Source organism: Furipterus horrens, unplaced genomic scaffold, assembly GCF_987537825.1.
Source record: "Furipterus horrens unplaced genomic scaffold, mFurHor1.1.pri manual_scaffold_11, whole genome shotgun sequence".
In the NCBI taxonomy this organism is placed as follows: domain Eukaryota; kingdom Metazoa; phylum Chordata; class Mammalia; order Chiroptera; family Furipteridae; genus Furipterus; species Furipterus horrens.
In genome coordinates, this window is record NW_028327181.1 from 74,291,505 (window position 1) to 74,309,803 (window position 18,299).

Consider the following 18,299-nt stretch of genomic DNA (forward strand, 5'->3'; position numbering starts at 1 on the left):
GGAATATTTCCAGCGTGGGGAGTGGAACTTGAAGCATTTAAGTTGGGGCAAGGAGTATTTCCAGGAAGGGGAGTGGCTAATAATTAGTAGGACAAGTGTAACAGGTTTTCATGTGCCTCCTCTCCCACAATCACAACCATCTGAAGAAGTACCAAGACCAGAATAGTCTTTCCATTCCCATAATCTTAAAAGTTTAAAATTCATTCTCTGAGAACTCACTGCTCTCATGTCAAGCCAATCAGAGCGTCTGTTAGTTGTTACCCTGAAACATGGAGAGATCTACGGAAAAGGTGGAAATGTTAATCAGGGAAATATGAAAACATCTGCCTATGTTACTTCTGGCTACAGACAGGTATTTCCAATTTCTCATGTTTGGTCTTAAAAGAAATGCATCTAAGTTAGTGCATCTGAGTGTAGGTGGGGAGGGAAGAACCACATACATTTATTGTCATACAAAGTTGCCATGTGTTTATTAAAACATTTCTAACTTAAATATGCAAAGCTGGCTCAAAAATCATTATCCACATATTATCATACATTCTGGAAAGTTTCTGAGATCTATCAGGACAAGCTTCTCTTGAGGCTCAAATGAATCTGAGGAAAGAACAGAAGAAATACACTTGATTTATAACTGCTGATCATCAACAAATAACATGCACTGGCAATGTAATTTTGGAAGGTAGGATAGCTAGACTGCTTTCCCTGCCTGGCAAATGTTTTGCTCAACATTCTTCTACTTTGAAAAGTTCTTTTCTCTATTTAAATCTGTATGCACTCCCAGAGTCTCTCCTCCACATTTATGAATCTCAAAGATCAAATCAGCCAATTATGAAGAAGAGGCCAGCTACAAAGCTCAACCTCATAACTATCACCATATCTCAGTACAAAGATCAAGCCATGGGAGAAGAAACATGTCCTACTGCTTTAAAACTAATGACCAGGCATTAAGTAGATCTGTGACAAGCCACTATTAACTAGCTACAGGGCATGTCACTTATAATCTCTCAAGAAACACATTCAAAATAGGAGGATTTGAGCTCATGAAAGTTTTAATTACATCCGAAGATACTTATCTCTCACTGTTCAGGCTATTCTCCTTTGTGGATTAAATGTTCAGTAACTACAATACTAGAGTGGAACTCAGAAGAAAAGAGTGAGACTGTTGTGATTTGGAGTAAGAAGTTCCCAAGGAAGCCCTGGCCGGTGTGGCTCAGTGGACTGAGTGCCGGCCTGTGAACCGGAGGGTCACTTGTTTGATTCCCAGTCAGGGCACATGCCTGGGTTGCAGGCCAGGTCCCCAGTTGGGGGCATGCAAGAGGTAACCCATTGATGTTCCTCTTCCTCTCTTTCTCCCTCCCTTCTCGTCTCTCAAAATAAATAAATAAAATCTGAAAATAAAAAGTAAAATAAATAAATTCCCAAGGAAGATTCCTGTCCAACCAGGTTCTTCCTGATGTACTTCCATCCCACTCCTCTCACTGAACACATGGCAACCCAGGGGCAAAGAAACAAAGACGGGCTAATGCAGTCCCTTCTCTGCCACTGACAGCAATGGGTGTAACCTTAAAACCCGAAGAAGCAATTCAAAAGGATTTTCTTACTTCAAACGATCTCTTTAGAAGTCTGAGTAATGGTGCAACCTGCAAAAATAAAAGACAAATAATCTAAACCAGTTTGCAATTACCCAGAGTACTGCCAATCAGATCACAGAACGGCCCTCAGGACACTTGGGGTTGGGGGGAGGGTAATCACAATCATTCTCACCAGGCAGCTAGGTTAAGACTTCCCCATCTGACATTCTGAAAGGATCCTGATGCTAATGCCTCAGATTTTAGATAAAAGCATTAAGCTTGCCCCCAAGCATCAAATTGGGGTCCAGGAAATACCTGATCAGCCATAGCCAACAGAAATGTTGTCAGTCCAACCTACTTGTTAGAAACTCTCACTAGAGAGCAATACTCTGGCGAAAATTCTAATGGACTTTGGCTTAAAGAAAACTTCAGTTATAATAAACCAAAGCTTTAAAGGAGACTTTCAAAGTGCAATAAGACTGCATTCTTTTATAAAATCCAAACTGAAAGAATCACCAAAAATGATGTGAAATGAGAATGATAAAATGTATCAATTTTCCAGGTATATTTTCCTTTCAAAGTAAGTAGAACTTGAAACCATATTATTGTTTGCTATATTCTCTTTTCACAACTATATCCTCAAAATCAATTTACATGCCTCCTTTTCTTCACTCCAGATTTCATTATTTTCAATGCAGGCCTTCCCTGAAACATACAAACATAACCACTGCTTCTGTGCAACATTCACTACCAACACCAGGGAGCAAGGAGAGGGGGCTGTGTGATTTAAGTCATAGGTTTCTGGCTCTTCAGCTCTCCCTTAGGAGCCACCTGTCACCTACATCTTCTGGCAACAATGCAATTAGATTTCACTTGTTTCTGCTTTATAGCCAAGACTATTGAGTGTGGAAAAGAACCTGGGCAGAGCTAACGTTTGGATATCTTTGTGATTAACATCCTTATTTAGAGTTTACTGCTGCAGAGAAACATTTTTTTAAATCGTTTAAATCTAATGGAGTAAATAGCAAATTGCCAAATAAACCAAGGTTAATCTAAGGGGCACCAAGAAAGTGGCAATATTGTTAGAGTGGCTACTTTTCCTCAATTTGACATTATCAAAATACAGCTAAAAACATAATAATTACCCAGGTGAATTTTTCAGCTAGTAACATTTTATGATAGAAAAATGTACATTTTGTTAGATAATGAAGATGAGAGCTCTACACTCTACAATTTATTAATTAATATCTCATCAGTGTAATTGATTAACAAATTGTACATAACTGGAAAATCAGCAAATTTAACAACAGCATCTCTTCCCATTTTCAAAAGAAGACTATAGGTATTTCTGACTTTTAAGCATAAATAATACCTACCTATACAACACGGCCTTGCCCTTTTCATTCCCCAAAGCAAAATATCCACTTCTTGGAGAAAAATCCATGGTATGAGCAAGAGAAATATTCTTCTTTTTAATGACTGGGAAGTTTGAAAATACTGTACAGGAAGGAAGGTGAACCTGTAGGAAATGATAAAAAGCTTTAAACCGCAACAACTTGGAACTCAACTTTCTTAAATTTTAATCTTAATTCTATCTCTTAGCTGGAACAAAAAGTTCATTATGATTGTAGCACACAGTAATATAGCGAAATCCAAATTTAACATTTGATTTTCAATGTGCTATTATTCACTTAAGAGGAAAGGAAGGGAAGAGAAAAAAGTGTTTTCTTGATGTTTTTAATGCAGCCTCTGCCATGGTGCCTGAGAGACTCAAATGTTTGCTGAATAGATGAATGAATAAACCAAAGTGAAAACTCAGTAGCAATACCCATTAATGCTCTAACTTAATGACCACAGTGAAGAATACTAAAATTTGTCACAGGGAGCAGGTATTTTAAACATTACAAAGAGTGTGATTTTATGCAACTGAAGCCTTGGCAAAGTCGCACCAAGTATTCCAATATTATATAATTTCCTTTTCTCACTTTTATTTTTCAACTGTGATGCATTCTTTGTCTTTTGCAGTCTCTCAAGGAGGACTGAATAATGAAAACCTAGTTTTTCAAGTGAAACTGTTCTGATTTAGAGCAAAAGCTCCCTCAAGGTCATGCCTAAGCACAGAGGGACATAGTCTCTTTCTCCAAGGGAGTCTACTTCTGGGATAAATGAACTCAAGTCCAAGATAGGTGAGGCAAGTCCTTATCCAATTTATAGATAAATAAAACCCAAGTAAGGAATCAGTTACCTTAGCAGAGTAGAATTTTAACAACTCTCATTTCCAAATGTTCTCTAGCTCTTCCAAGAAATACAGCACCCTCATGTTCAAATACAAAGTTATCATTCAGCTCTTTTTCCTGGTAATCTGTCCTCCTCCACATTTTTAGATGAGACTTTAAACCACCCAATCAAGATGATTTTCATAGACAAGTACCATTAAAATATGTACCTGTCTATTAAGCAGGTTTCACAGGCAGTCATTTATTAGGTCCTGCTTCCTGGTATATACTTATTGACCACTGTGTCAAGAAAGTATAAAGTTTATAGGGAATCCCCAAGCCACTTTCAATTATTCTCAACTTCTCCAGAAGACAGGGTCTGGCTGCAGAGCATGGCATCAATGCAAAGGCATTAGCAATAACAAGAAGTGTTCTTGACCCGTTAAAGCTAAGAAGCCAGAAGTATCCAATTTGATCTTAACTTTTAAACTTCTTAAAACACCACTCTGTAAAAATTCTTTGAAAAATTTAAGTATAAAGCAGTCTAGTCTTTTAGGAGAGAAACCACAATAAGGATATTGCAAAATGTATGATTTTTACACTTAGTTTGAGAATGCAGAAATCATGAGTTTCTGGTAAGAGGTTTGGCTTCCTGTTTGGCTGAGGTTATTATAAGTTTGCATCCTCCGAGGATGCACCAACCTGGAACAGGAGATCCAAGGCATCATGGGAGCAGACTATCAGGAAATACCATTTGCTCCAAGTGCCAAGAACAGAGCTTTCCCAAGACTTACTTTTGTTTCCACCCTATATGTAACCTGATACTCTTAAAACTATGCCTGTAAATTTGCTTCGTAACTTTTCTGTCATGACTTGGAGCTTTGGGGAGCTATTTTTCTGACTCTTCCAAAACAAAATATACCAGAGCCAACCTTTCTACTTGAAGATAATGATATTAAACCACCTTTTTCATTTTCTGACTGAAATTTGGATTCATGTAACTTTATACTTAAGTCAACTGTTTATTACAAATAGGGAACTCCCTACAGTACAAAAACTGGGCACATGACACAGCAACTTTTTAAAGCCTACTTTTTAACAGAAGGTAGCTGTGTATTTTTGTAGCTAAATAAACAGAACAGACTGCCAGAAAGACTGTGGCAAATACACACACGAAGTTTACAATGTAAACTATGTCCCTTAAGAGGTGCCTTCGTGCAACAAATAACCACATGCCGACACAGAGTGGCCATGCTTTCCCACAAGAGATCAGTGTGTTCTTTCTAATGGAGGACGGACACCAATTTATCAAGAACTCGTTTTCATATTTTATTTCCTATATTTAGCTACTGGGGGCAAAACAAAAACAAAAAACTGTTTACAATGTCCTCCTAAGAGACTCAACTGTATCTGTGTGCCAAGTCCCCAGTGTAATCTCTCCATGCATTAGTCCGTCTTCCCTCAGGCCCATGACCCCACCTCATTAGAAGGTAACTACACTATAACCTCTCTTTATGGCCCTTGTATTATAAGCTGTAATTGAACAATTAATTAAGAAAAAGCCCATAAAAACCAAACTTCTTTACCTCAGAAATTTCCCTTTGTCTCCAACCACATTTCTGTCATTACATTTAAGGGCCCAGACATCAAAATTCAACAAGTAAAAGCTCACCCATCTTTAATTTAATAGATAGAAAGTTCTACAACTTTCTAATACATTCAAGATTATAGATGTAATAATTTAACTCTGGGTCTCTTACCGGTGCAATAGTTTAGGTTTATACTCACTGCGTTGTGCTGGGATAACAGTGCTGTTTGGGTCATTATGAGAGAGCGCAGATATTGTTTGACTGAGATATTCTGAGTCGCTATGCCTGGCTCCTTTCCATTAGATATTACAGTTGACTAACATTTGAAAAAAGGGATCTGGCTGTTACTAATGAATTCCTTGTGTGATTTTGCCACAATAGAAAAAACACAAGAAATGCTGCCATGATCACTGAAGCAAACTAAGCAGAACAACCAGGTGTCTTGCAGAACATATTACATCAACATGAGACAGATCCCATGGTTTTATAAAACCATTTACTACCATTAAAATGATAAAAGGTTAATATGTACTAGGCTACCACTCCCATTAGAATGGAGATTTTAAAGCTGACTAGAATTAGAACCTTCCTGTTTACCAAATGGAGTCATTCAACAGAGAGGAAATAAAACAATGCTGTAATTTTCCAACGCTTTATTCTAGCAGAGTCCTGCCCCCGTCAAAGATGTTGCGCAAGCCAATATGTATCAGACAAGAGTGAGGCTGCGCCATGTGACACAGGTGGGAGCTCTGCCTCCTCCTTGACCTACTTGCCATCTCAAGTCCTGTACACATTCTAGGGCTCTGAGCAATTCAACAGAAAACGACTCAAGTGCTAGAAAAAATATGGAATCCAGAAGCACAATTCTGCTTTTATTATCTGTTGACTTTGGGTAAGTCAATCCTCTGAGAACTGTTATTTGACTCAAAGTTTTTTGTAGAACTGTTTGTAAATCCCTGCAAACTCTACATCACTATACAAGGCTGAGGGAGTATGCAAGACTGCTGACAGAGAAAAATAACAGTTCCCGTAAAGTGCTTACGACCTGGTAGTATACACATAACAGCAGCACAATTGCAGTACTGCTATTCAAAGTCCTACGCCACCTTGTATGCCTGGTGCTTCTGTTAAATGAATAAAGAACTCAATTCTGCCTCAACGGAAAGAAACTTCACAGAGATGCAACGACATTTAAGCTGAGCTCTGAGATTGGTCAGAAAAGTGTTTCTAAGGCTGCTAATCCTTAGAAAGGTCTACCTGCAACGGTGGCCCTTCCATGGTGTCCTGGAGAGGACTTTGCACCACGCTGACTTTGCACTGTATCCTGTCCCTGAAATAACTCTTAGCCATAAGTACGACCATACACTGAGTCCTGTGAGTCCTCCCACAAAATCACCAAACCTGGGAGGGGTCCTGATTCACAAGTACTATCTAGTTATTTAAATTGCGATCTTTTTACAAAATTTATTTTCAAGTGCAATTTAGTTTCAAAATCTAGGACTTGCCTCCACTCCATTAAGTCAACAGGCCTTAAAAAGGCAGATGAGATAAGAAAATTGTAGAGGAAAGTGTTTGCCTTTAACATATTCCTTAATAATGTGTAAAAGAAAGAAACCTCTGAAACAAAGAACAGTCTCTAAGAAATGTTAATATAACAGCACAGCTTTCCCCAAAGAACTGACATAACACACACTTAGTGGCTATTGCGCATCTTTTATACAACCACACCCAAAAGCTGCAATGCTAGTCATTTCCAGATCAAAAGAAGCTATTCTTTTAAAAGTAACCCAGCACTCTCCTTTCCTGTTACCTTTCCATGTCTTCAACTTAAAATATTCAAGTTTTCAATGATAAAAGGAAAGAGTAGAGGTATTACCAATCTGACTGCTTCTTTCATTTTTTCTGAAGCAATTGCCAAGATTTCTGTGGTAGGATTGAAGGCCAGAGAAGAAACACCTGTAACCAAATTCATTATAGCTTTTATCGGCTTTGGGTTCGTTTCTTGGAGACAAGAATCTTGACTGTATATGTTTACCACTCCACAGTTAGAACTGCAAAGAGAAAAGGGAATACAACAGATTAAAAACAAGCCTATTGGAACATCTAACCCCACCCCCTCCTCCGTGTCGGCCTGTGTAAGCCGCCATGCCCGCAGCCGCTGCTCCCCCTTCCTCCAGGGAAGGAAGAGGGAATAAGAAGCTGCCTGGGCCCAGGAGTCCCTGTGACTCACTGCCACTACCCTGGGGGAGCAGACAAGGCTCACAGTGCCTGCCACACCCCAAGTTACTCAGGGGAGGGCCCCAAAGACAGCACTGCCAGTGACCACATGTCCAATGATCCTACATTTGCCAGAGGCCAGCCTGCACTGGATGTGGAGAAAGGCCCGGGAGGGAGCCCAGGGGTGGCCTGGCCTTCCCAGGTGGGCCTCCCTGCACCAGTCCTAACAGCTTCATTTCTGAGCTACATGCTGTGTCCATGTGCAGGCCCTTGCCCCTTGGAAAGGGTTTTCTGAGACCCAAGATCCTAGTCTGTTGTTTTCACTGATCCCTAAAGAAGCCCAGAAAGCTCTGCCTTTTTATGGAGACTCAACTGCAGTTAAGAAAGGGCATGAGCGAAACTGGAGATGTGGATGATGATGAGGAACTCTATGTTGGAAATACGGTGATCTCGAGCAAAGGAAGTAAAAGCCAGGCACTGGCATTTTATTAAACATTTACAGTCGACAGTCCTGCTCCACAAGCTGCAGATGTTTGGCTCACCGAATACGAACTGTTGTTCGAACGAAGCAGTTCTTCACATGCGGTACTTCTAGGTCCACCCAAGCAACTTTATCCACTATGTTCAGCATTTACTATGTGGAAAAAACCCACCTGTTTAAAATCTGAAGTCTTGTAGATCATGCTATGAGTCCATGGTTCTTCCTATAATGAGGATTGTACTTTCCAACAGCTTGAAACTTTATTTCTCTGAATCCTACCTGACCCTCAAAATGCCCAGCTCAAGTGCCAAGATCACCAAAAAAACTTTCCCAGATGTTGATTTATAACAGCCTTCACCATTCCTTAGACTTAAAAAGCACTGTCTGAAAAAGAACAGCAGCCCTTGTGAGGACTTGCCCAAATAGATACATATATACATGTCCTCACCATGGGATCGTGAACTATGAGGTGATGATGCATTGTTCTTCTATCTCACAATCCCTAGTTCAATGCTCAATAAATGTTTCTATGAACAAGAAAACCAAAGCAAAATACATCACTGAATAAAACAGGCTTTTCTTGCATTTTGAAACATATCTTTCCTGAAGATTGTTATGAAGTAAAAACCCACTTTTAATGTTTACGAGTGCTAAAAATAAAGGACTATTAATTCCAGGCCCTAAATCATAATAAGTTTCACACTTTTATATAGCCCTGTATTCTTTTTAAATAAAATCAACATATTTGGGGGGTGGGTAGTGTGGAAAGAACTGGGAACCAGACGACCTGCATTCCAGATCCAGCTCTGCCAACATAACCTGTTTAATGAGTAAAAACCAATAAACAAAACTGAAGTTGCACCTAACTGACCTCAGTTCCCTTATCAAAAAAATGACTGGATTAAGAAACAGCCTGTTATGCTATCCAATATGGGAGCCACTAGACACAGGTAGCTACTGAACATTTAAAACGTGAGTAGTGTCAACTGTAAGTGAATAATTAAACATTTCAAAACAATAACACTGGAACAGTTTCTTAGTGTGACTAAGAAACTAAATTTGTTATTTTAACTAATTCAAATTTAAGTAGCCATATGCGGCCAGTGGCTACTGTGATGGACATGCAGGATTAGACTAAAACACCATCCAGAAATTAAAAACAGAGATACAAACAAATGAAGCAATAACAGGAAAGAGACAATCGTAGTGAGAATAAACTAATATGGAAAATACCCTACAGTACAAGGATGAAAGAGAAACTTTTGTTAGCTTTAAGTTACAGAAAACTAGCTTCCATTCTGCAAATCCAGTTAGGTTACTGACATCACAAAAATCCTGAAGCAGTTTTAAGCTAAGGATTTAAAACCCAGATTTAAGTAGGAAAAACAGAAATCCTAGGTACATTTCAAGATTTGAAAAGATAAAAGATAAAGCTATGTGAAAGCTGAAGCACAGAATGACTGAAGCCGACTTCCCAAAGGGATTATACAGGTGGCACAGAAGAAGTCACACTCGAGACATGCTGGGCTATATACTTTCTTTACTTCTTGCAAAAGGTCTTAACTTACAAAACGCCTATTAACTGTACCATCTATATATTTAAAAACACAAAAACACAGAGGTGTACCTTAAGAAAAGGTAGCAGGGTGGTTAAGAGTTCAGGCTTTGGGGCCAGACTACCTGGGGTTCTATTCTTGGCTCTACCACTTACTATTTGGATGACCTTAACTGAGTTATTTAACTCACAGTGCCTCAGCATCCCCACCTGTAAATTGGAGATAATAGTACCTATATTATGGAGTCAGAAATTATAATTAAATTAGTTTATATACAAAAATACACACACACACACACACACACACAGAGTTAATATACAAGGTCTGTCAAGAAGGTATCCAGCCATATATAATATGAAAAATAGGTATCCAGCCATAAAATAGGAAGAAGAGGCATTTTTTGAAAAACATACAAGAAACACTGTACATAAGACAATGACGCCCCAGTCCCCTTCAAAGTAGGCACCTTGGGACCTCACACAGTTCTCCCAGTCATCAAGAGCTGCCCTGTCATATTTTCCTGAATCTCACTGATGGTCTGAAATCTCTTCCCTTTCCAAGGTGATTTTAGTTTTGGGAAAAGCCAGAAGTCGCAGGGCGCCAAATCTGGGCTGCAAGGGGGCTGAGTCACCTGGATGATTTGATGTTTCACCAAAAAACTCTGCATGATACGGGATGCATGAGCAGGCTCGTTGTCGTGATGAAGCTGCCAGTCACCAGTTACTCACAGCTGCGGCCATCTGAGTCATCCGAATAGTTTCCAAGGAGGAATGCTCAGCAAAATTTGACGCAACTTCATTGCTCTACTTGTTCATTTTGAATGCGATGGCCACACACAATACACATGCTCACTCAATGACATCTAATGTCCCCACTGACTAGGTACAGTTAAGTCATCATTGTTCACACATGCACACTGCAATCACTCTTCTTTGCTGCCAGATTATATCGATGTCGTGCAAACCATTTTCATAATATTATTAATGGCTAGACTTTTTCCAGACAGACTTATTATATATGTACACATGTACATATATGGTCATATATGAAAAAGAACAGCCCTGAGTGGGATAGATAAGTTGGTTGAACATTGTTCCGCAAAGCAAAAGGCTGCTGGTTCAATTCCTGGTCAGGGACCATGCCTATGTTGTGGGTTCAGTCCCTCGGTCTGGGCATATACAAGAGACAACTTCTCGCCCACATTAATGTTTCTTTCCCTCTCCTTTTCCCTCCCTTCTCCTCTCTCTAAAAATAAGTAAAATATTTAACAAATAAATAAATGAATGAATGAAAAGAACAATCCTTGGCACACAGTAAATGCTGGGGAAAATTTTGCTATTAATATTGTAAACCTTTTTACTGTAGTAATTTGTCAAAACACAGTTTGAAATTACTTCGATGGAAACCATAGTAAAAAGATAATCTGAACTTGTGTATTTTAAAGAAGCTGAAGGCTAAAGTCAACAAATCTCTAATCACCAGACAGAATTTTGATTTGAAATATAAAATATATACATATATTTAATATATGGTTAATATAAAACATATGTGTATGTTAAATACATAAAATTTTAAAATAATTTGGCACTGACCTACAATTCTCAAAATGCAAAGATCCCCTCCCCCCAAAAAAGTGGTTTGTAGCTTGCACACCTCCGGTAAAGGCAAGAGCCCAAGCTATTGACCTGTACAATGGCTGCAATATGAAACATTCCTAACTTCACTATAATCAGAGAAAATAAGGCAACAGCAACAAAACAAAGCAATTCTCCACGTCACCTAATGGGGGCCACCTTATCTGGTATTACTCGTACTGAGGTCATAAGGGCCCATGCACACTAAGGGAGAGAACAGGCTATGTTACTGTCTCAAACAACACTCACCCATCCTTTAACATACAGGGCTTTGTACATAATGGTCACTCAAATGTTCTTTTTTTCTGACTCATCTGTCAACTGGATAGGGAGTCACAAAACAAAACGTACTACTTCATTTACAGAAGATGCAGCAATGGTATAACATAACTACAGATTCTACCCAGTGGATGAGAAAGGCACTGATCTGGAAAGGTAAGACTACACAGCTCAAGACCCGACTCTGTCAATGATTTCAACTGCATCTTACAGAGCTAACAATCCTTAGATCAACTAGAGCCACAAAAGACTACAATGTAAATGAAAAGAGCTCTCTATTTCCAACATCCTCAGTTTCCCTATTTCCCTATGAGAGCAAAACTGCAAATAGAAAGCATCCACTTTAGGTCACAACACTGAATGAGCAGAGTTAACTGATACTGAGTTTTGAAATCAAAGGAGTTAATAATTCCCAGCAGCAGCAGACAAGGCAGAAGGGTTTCACCCCAGTACTAGGAGAGGGAGGGAGAGAAACAGAGGGAGTTTAAGGGACAAGGAGGGAGAGGAAGAGAGGGATGAGGGAGCCAACACTCAGCCAGCCAAGGCCTCTAGCTCCTCCAACACCAGTACTGTTTCCCACCTACCTGATGACATCAGAAATTCGTTAAACATGCATTAAGGCCTTTCTTTACAGATTTAACAATAACAATCTTATGATGTTCTTTAACTAAACACATCATAATTTAATTACACTCAAGGGCAATTTAAACTATTAATATCAGTCTTTCCTGTTTGGGCCCTTCAAAAAGGACTAATAAAAGTGATACAAAATAGAGAGGCAAGGATAAAAAAAAAAATTAACTTCACAAATTTGAGTGGAGGTCATTTTGTGCAGTTATTCTTTCCCCACATAAAGGCAAAAGCAGTTCTGCTTAAAAGTAGCTGTAATTAGTTTAAACACCAGTCTTCATCTGAAAGTTTCCTTGCCAGGCAGTCCTGCTAATTCTGAATTGCTGCCTTAGTGTACACAACTCTGACAAACCCTGAGCTGGTGCTGAAAAGTCCCTCCCTACAGGTTTGGCAGAAGTGTGGTGACTACAGGTAGCACAGGAAAGGGAGGGGCCTTAACCAGGGCACTCCCACACCAAATTACCAGCTACAGTCCTACTGCCGTTGGCAGATCACATGACACTGCCCTGCTCTCCACGCTCCACAATTTTCCAATGTGGTAGGGATGTTTCCTCAATTTCCATCTCAAAGGAGGGAGTAAAGTGAAAAAAAAAATAGTATGTATACTATGCTTCTGGGCAACAAGACTCACTTGTCCTTCCCTCTAGGGAAGATGTGACTGAAATCTCTTTACAGATCAATTGTCATTAGTCTAAGAAAGTCATAAGAATCCACTTCTGAAAGTTCTAAAATTACAGGTGCTGATGAATGGTTTGGTAGGTACAAATTACAGGTAAGTATCTAATGCCTCCTCCCCCCACCCTGCATCTTCAGAATCAAGCAGGGGAATAAAGCCACCTTTCCTCCCGTTTAACAACCATTCTTTTCCTGTGATCACACAATAACATGTCCTATGTAAAATTTTCAAAATTTCTATAATACTAGCAAATAATATTTCTAAAGAACATGTGTTTGGTTTATACCACCTAGCCAAATAAAGGCAGTAATGCTTTAAGTATCTTTAAGCGTGCCTTATTTCTACTTCCTCATCAATGGCAAGTAGCTAAAATAGTAATAGGAAAACTCGATGTGATCAACTGGATATTTCAAATATTAAAAAAAAAAATACAGTGATGTATGTAAGGCAGTACAGTATTTCCTTTGCTAAAGAGCTGATAAGCCACCAATAATATGTATATTAAGATGGCAAAATGTCAAGGACCTGGGTTCACCGATTGCCTATTACTGAATAGTTTATAAACTGAACTATTGATACTTAAGCACCATCTGGTATATCAATTCTTTAGTATTTTCTCATTAGTACAATGTAATTAATAGTTACAAGAACCTCTCTTTACTTACCCACAGGCCACATACTGTCCATTCCTAGATGTTGCAATGCTCAGTCCATATAAACTACCTTCATCAACAAATCTGTTCAGGCACTTCCTAGAGTTCACATCCCAAACATAAACTTCTCCATCCGCTGAATGAAAGAACCAAAAAAGGTTTGGTTAATTTTGCTTTAAACTTGAAAGTCAAGTGAACCGACCATTCTTAGTTCCTCTTGAATAGTACAAGGGACTACAAATAAATACCTGCTATAAATATCCTAGATCTTCAAAACTGGCCTAAAATAATTTCTTGCAGACATTCCCATATACAGAAAACTGCATCCTCAATTAGTTATTAATAATAGTGTCTTATGAGTGCAAGTCACAAACTCTTAGCTTGAGTTAAGCTTGTAGAAAAAGTTTCTATTTTTCACTCAGATTATGAGAGCAAATTTGAAAAACAAACTGCCCACTGGCATAGGTCTTTCAACATCTATCAACAGGTATTAGAGCACCTAATATGAAGGCTAGGTGATTAAGATACCAAACTGATGAAGGAGAGAAAGTGAAGAATCAACTGGTCCAGACCACAAGGAATGTGTAATTTAACCAAGACACTGCACAATTTATCAACTAACACATTAATTTAAATAGTAAAAAATGCTAAATATGAATAGGCACAGTTTTGAGCTGGCAGAACTTTTACAGGAAAGAATATTAAAACTGTAGAGAACACAAAAATCTTCGTAACAAAAATGGCCATCTAATTGCCGAAACAAGTCCTTAATTTTTCTCTCACTCCTACAGCACTCAATACTGATGATAACCCTCTTTTCCACACCCACCACAGATTTATTTCTGTAATGACCCTACATGCATCTCAAAGGTGGCTCCTCACTCACCTATTTCAGCTCTTCCTTTTCTGTGGATATTGCTCTAAAGCTCACTGTTCTATATACTCTTATCCTCCCAATGGGAATTCAACAGATTTTACTGTTTCAACTATTTCATTAACAAATAAAATATCCCAGGCTGGCATACAGGTTCAGGTTAGGTGGCAGTGAAACATAATTGGAAAAATTTAATAGGGTAATTTTTCAAAAACTTTATGTTTGTCTGCAGGGTAATGGTACAATAAAAGAAGGTGTTTAAAGATTAGCTAGCAAGAGACTAAAATGGGAAGAGAAGGGATCGAGGGCAGGAAGGTCATCTAGAAAGCAAGTCCATTAAATGATCGTAAGTGGATGATGACTTAAGGCAAAGGAGGTAACACTGAATCCATGAGGAAAAAGAAAAAACTGGTAAAAGTTGAAAAGATAAAAGGGAAATTCTTTCTGCAGTTCTCCCATCTCAATGCATTCTTTTGTATGTAAGAAAATGAACGATATGCCAATCACATAAACTCCTCCTTTCAGAAGGAAAGGAAGAAAAGAGGATGGGGGAGAAAAGCAAAATATAGGCAACCCTTAATTACCAAGGCTCAACTTATAATTACTCCTTCCTTGCTTTTAGGATCTTTCTTACAGTAAATTTGACAGTGGTGACCAAATTTGTAAATATTTTACATCTACATCCAATTCATATACCAAATTTCAGTACTTCTGATGACCCGCAACCTTTTCTCCCCAACTCTGATTCTCCCAGGGCACAAGGGCCATTTCATTAGAATTATTACTCTGAACCAATATTTATTCCTTACCTCTCAGAAGACCTACATATTATAGGGAATATAGATATTGCTGACCTTCTTATATTAGTTTGTTAAAAAATAAAAATGCAAATAACTCAGCTTTATGAAAGTTTGATTCTAGGCCAAAACCAGAACTGTGGGAGCAGCCGCCAGGATCCCTGTGCTGAGTCATTCCCCATACTGCAGAAGCCATTTTGCTCAGGTAGAACACTCCCATCCAAGTGGCATCAGCCTGAGGGGAAGCAATAGCCTCACCCACAGGAATTACTATGTCCCACCCTGTGGTTCTTGACCTGACTGCTAATTACAGACTGACTAGATTAACAACTGAAGAAGACAGCCACAGACTATGGATGGCCAAGGCCCAGACTGGGACACCATCTGACATTACCAGGGGCAGACCCAGAAAGAGAAGACAGTGCACCTGTACAACAGCATACAAGGCTTGGTGGGTGGAGTGACTCTGTGGTCAGCTAGCTGGAGGGAAGGACCTACCAAAGAAGTACCTAACAACAACCAAAACCCAATTACAAACAGAGAGCCCACATGAATGACATAAAGGGCATCCCAAGAACATCAGGTTCAGAGATCAAGGAGACTGCACCACAGAATCCCACAGGTCTCCTACCACAATGATCACACCAGGAAAACAAGGTGTCAACAAAGCAGATCATCTAAGAAGCAGAAACAAACAAGAAGAGTCGCCTAAAATACAGAGACAAAGAAACAACCCCCAATCAAAAAAAAAGGGGGAGGGATCCCCAGAAAGTGTGCTAAATGAAATAGAGGCAAGCAAACTATCAAACATTGAGTTCAAAATAATGGTTATAAGGATGCTCAATAAGCTCAGTGAGAACTACAAAGACCTCCAGGGAAGCTACAAGGAACTCACTGTGAACTACATCAGCATGAAAAAGGACACTGAAACTATAAATAAGAGCCAGGAAGAAATGAAGAATGCAATATCTAAAATGAAGAACAGGGTAGAAGGAATTAAAAACAGGCTCGATGAAGCAGAGGATTGAATCAGCGAGTTGGAGGACAAGATAGAAAATAATTCCCAGACAGAGCAACAAAACGAAAAAGACTCAAAAACCATGAAGAGAGTTTAGGGGGCTGCAGGACAACATGAAACGTAATAATATCCGTATCACAGAGATACCAGAAGGAGAAGAGAAGGGGTAGAAACCTATTTGAAAAAGTAATGACAGAAAACTTCCCTAACTTGATGAGAGAAAATCACTGAAGTCCAGAAAGCACAGAGGGTCCCAATTAAGATGAATCCAAAGAGGCCCACTTGAAGATACATCATAATTAAAATGGCAAAATTTAAAGACAAAGAGAGAATCTTAAAGGCAGCAAGGGAGAAACAGCTAGTAGCATATAAGGGAGTTCTGATAAGGCTATCAGATGACTACTTAAAAGAAACACTACAAGCCAGAAGGGAATGGCAAGAAATATTCCAAGTAATGAAAAGAAAAGGCGTGCAACTAAGACTACTCTACCCAGCAAGGATCTCATTTAAAATGAAAAGCAAAATAAGGAGTTTCCCAGACATTAAAAAAAAAGCTAAAAGAATATATCTCCACCAAACCAGCGTTGCAAGAAATGCTAAAGAGGCTGTTTTAAAAAGATGAAGAAAAAAAAAGATTATGATGAAGAAAAGGGGGGGCGAGGGAGGGAGGTGGAGAGAGGAACACAGGTACAAAAGAAAAAAAATGACAATAAGTACCCATCAATAATAATCTTACATGTAAATGGACTAAACACTCCAATTGAAAGACACAGGGTAGCTGAATGGATAAGAAGACATGACTCACATATATGCTCTTTATAAGAGGCCCACCTCAGAACAAAAGATCTACATAGTCTGAAAGTGGAGGGATGGAAAAAATATTCCAAGCAAACGGACATGAAAAAAAAGGTGGGGTAGCAATACTTCTATCAGACAAAATAGATTTCAAAACAAAGGCCATAAAGAGAGACAAAGAAGGATACTTTGTAATACTTAAGGGAATAATCCAGCAAGAAGATAAAACCCTTGTAAACATATGTACACCCAACACAGGAGCACCCAAATATATAAAGAAAAGCTTGGAGGACTTCAAGAAAGATATTGACAGCAACACACTAATCGTAGCGATTTTAACACCCCATTATCAACAATGGATGGGAAAGAATGAATAAGGATATTGTGGCATTGAACAATACTCTAGATCGAACAGACTTAACTGACATATACAGAAACTTTCACCCCAAAGAAGCAAAAGATACATTCTTTTCAAATGCACAGGGAACATTTTCAAAGATAGACCACACGGTAGGACACAAAACAAGCTTCATCAAATTCAAGAAGACTGAAATTTGCATATCAAGCATCTTCTTGGACCACAATGGCTTGAAACTAGAAAGCAACTTCAAGAAAAAAAAAAAACTCAAAAACATTCAAATTCATGGAGACTGAATAACAAGCTATTAAATAATGAATGGGTTAACAATGATATCCAGGAAGAAATCAAAAAGTTTCTGGAAACAAATGAAAACACACAATAGCCCAAAACCTGTGGGACACATAAAAGGAAGTCCTGAGAGGGAAGTTCATAGCAATTACAGGCCTACCTAAAAAAAGATAGAAAAATCTTAAATAAACAACCTAACCCTACATCTATAGGAACTAGAGGAATGACAAAGCTCAGAGTAAGTAGAAGGAAGGAAATAATCAAGATCAGAGCAGAATTAAATGACATAAAGACTAAAAGAACAACTCAAAGCATCAATAAATCCAGGATCTGGTTCTTTGAAAAGATAAACGAAAGCAATGAGCCTTTAATCAGACTCATCAAGAAAAAAAAGAGAAGACCCAAATAAATAAAATCAGAAACAAAAGAGGAGAAATCATAACCAATAACCACAGAAATACAAAGAAAGGATTGTGAGAAATTACTACAAACAATTATATGCCAAGAAATTCGACAACCTGGACGAAATGGACAATTTCTAGAAACTTATAATCTTCTAAAACTGAATCAAGAAGCAGCAGAAAGCCTGAATAGACCAATAACAACTACTGAAACTGAAGCAGTAATTAAAAATCTCCTGGCACACAAAAGCGAATTTTACCAA

At 38.6% G+C, this 18,299-nt stretch overlaps 1 protein-coding gene across 1 annotated transcript in view; it reads right to left on the reverse strand.

The window, feature by feature from the left end:
• Positions 1–436: 436 nt before the first annotated feature.
• The window catches only part of UTP18 (UTP18 small subunit processome component), a 37,444-nt gene continuing 19,581 nt past the window's right edge, over positions 437–18,299 (reverse strand). Inside the window, exons 10-14 of the mRNA XM_090257691.1 lie at positions 13,515–13,638; positions 7,253–7,427; positions 2,948–3,090; positions 1,602–1,640; positions 437–594 (exon numbers count right to left, since the gene is read on the reverse strand). Of these exons, the coding sequence (XP_090113817.1) occupies positions 1,616–1,640; positions 2,948–3,090; positions 7,253–7,427; positions 13,515–13,638 (467 nt within the window). The 3' untranslated portion in view covers positions 437–594; positions 1,602–1,615. The remainder of the gene's footprint in view (positions 595–1,601; positions 1,641–2,947; positions 3,091–7,252; positions 7,428–13,514; positions 13,639–18,299) is intronic.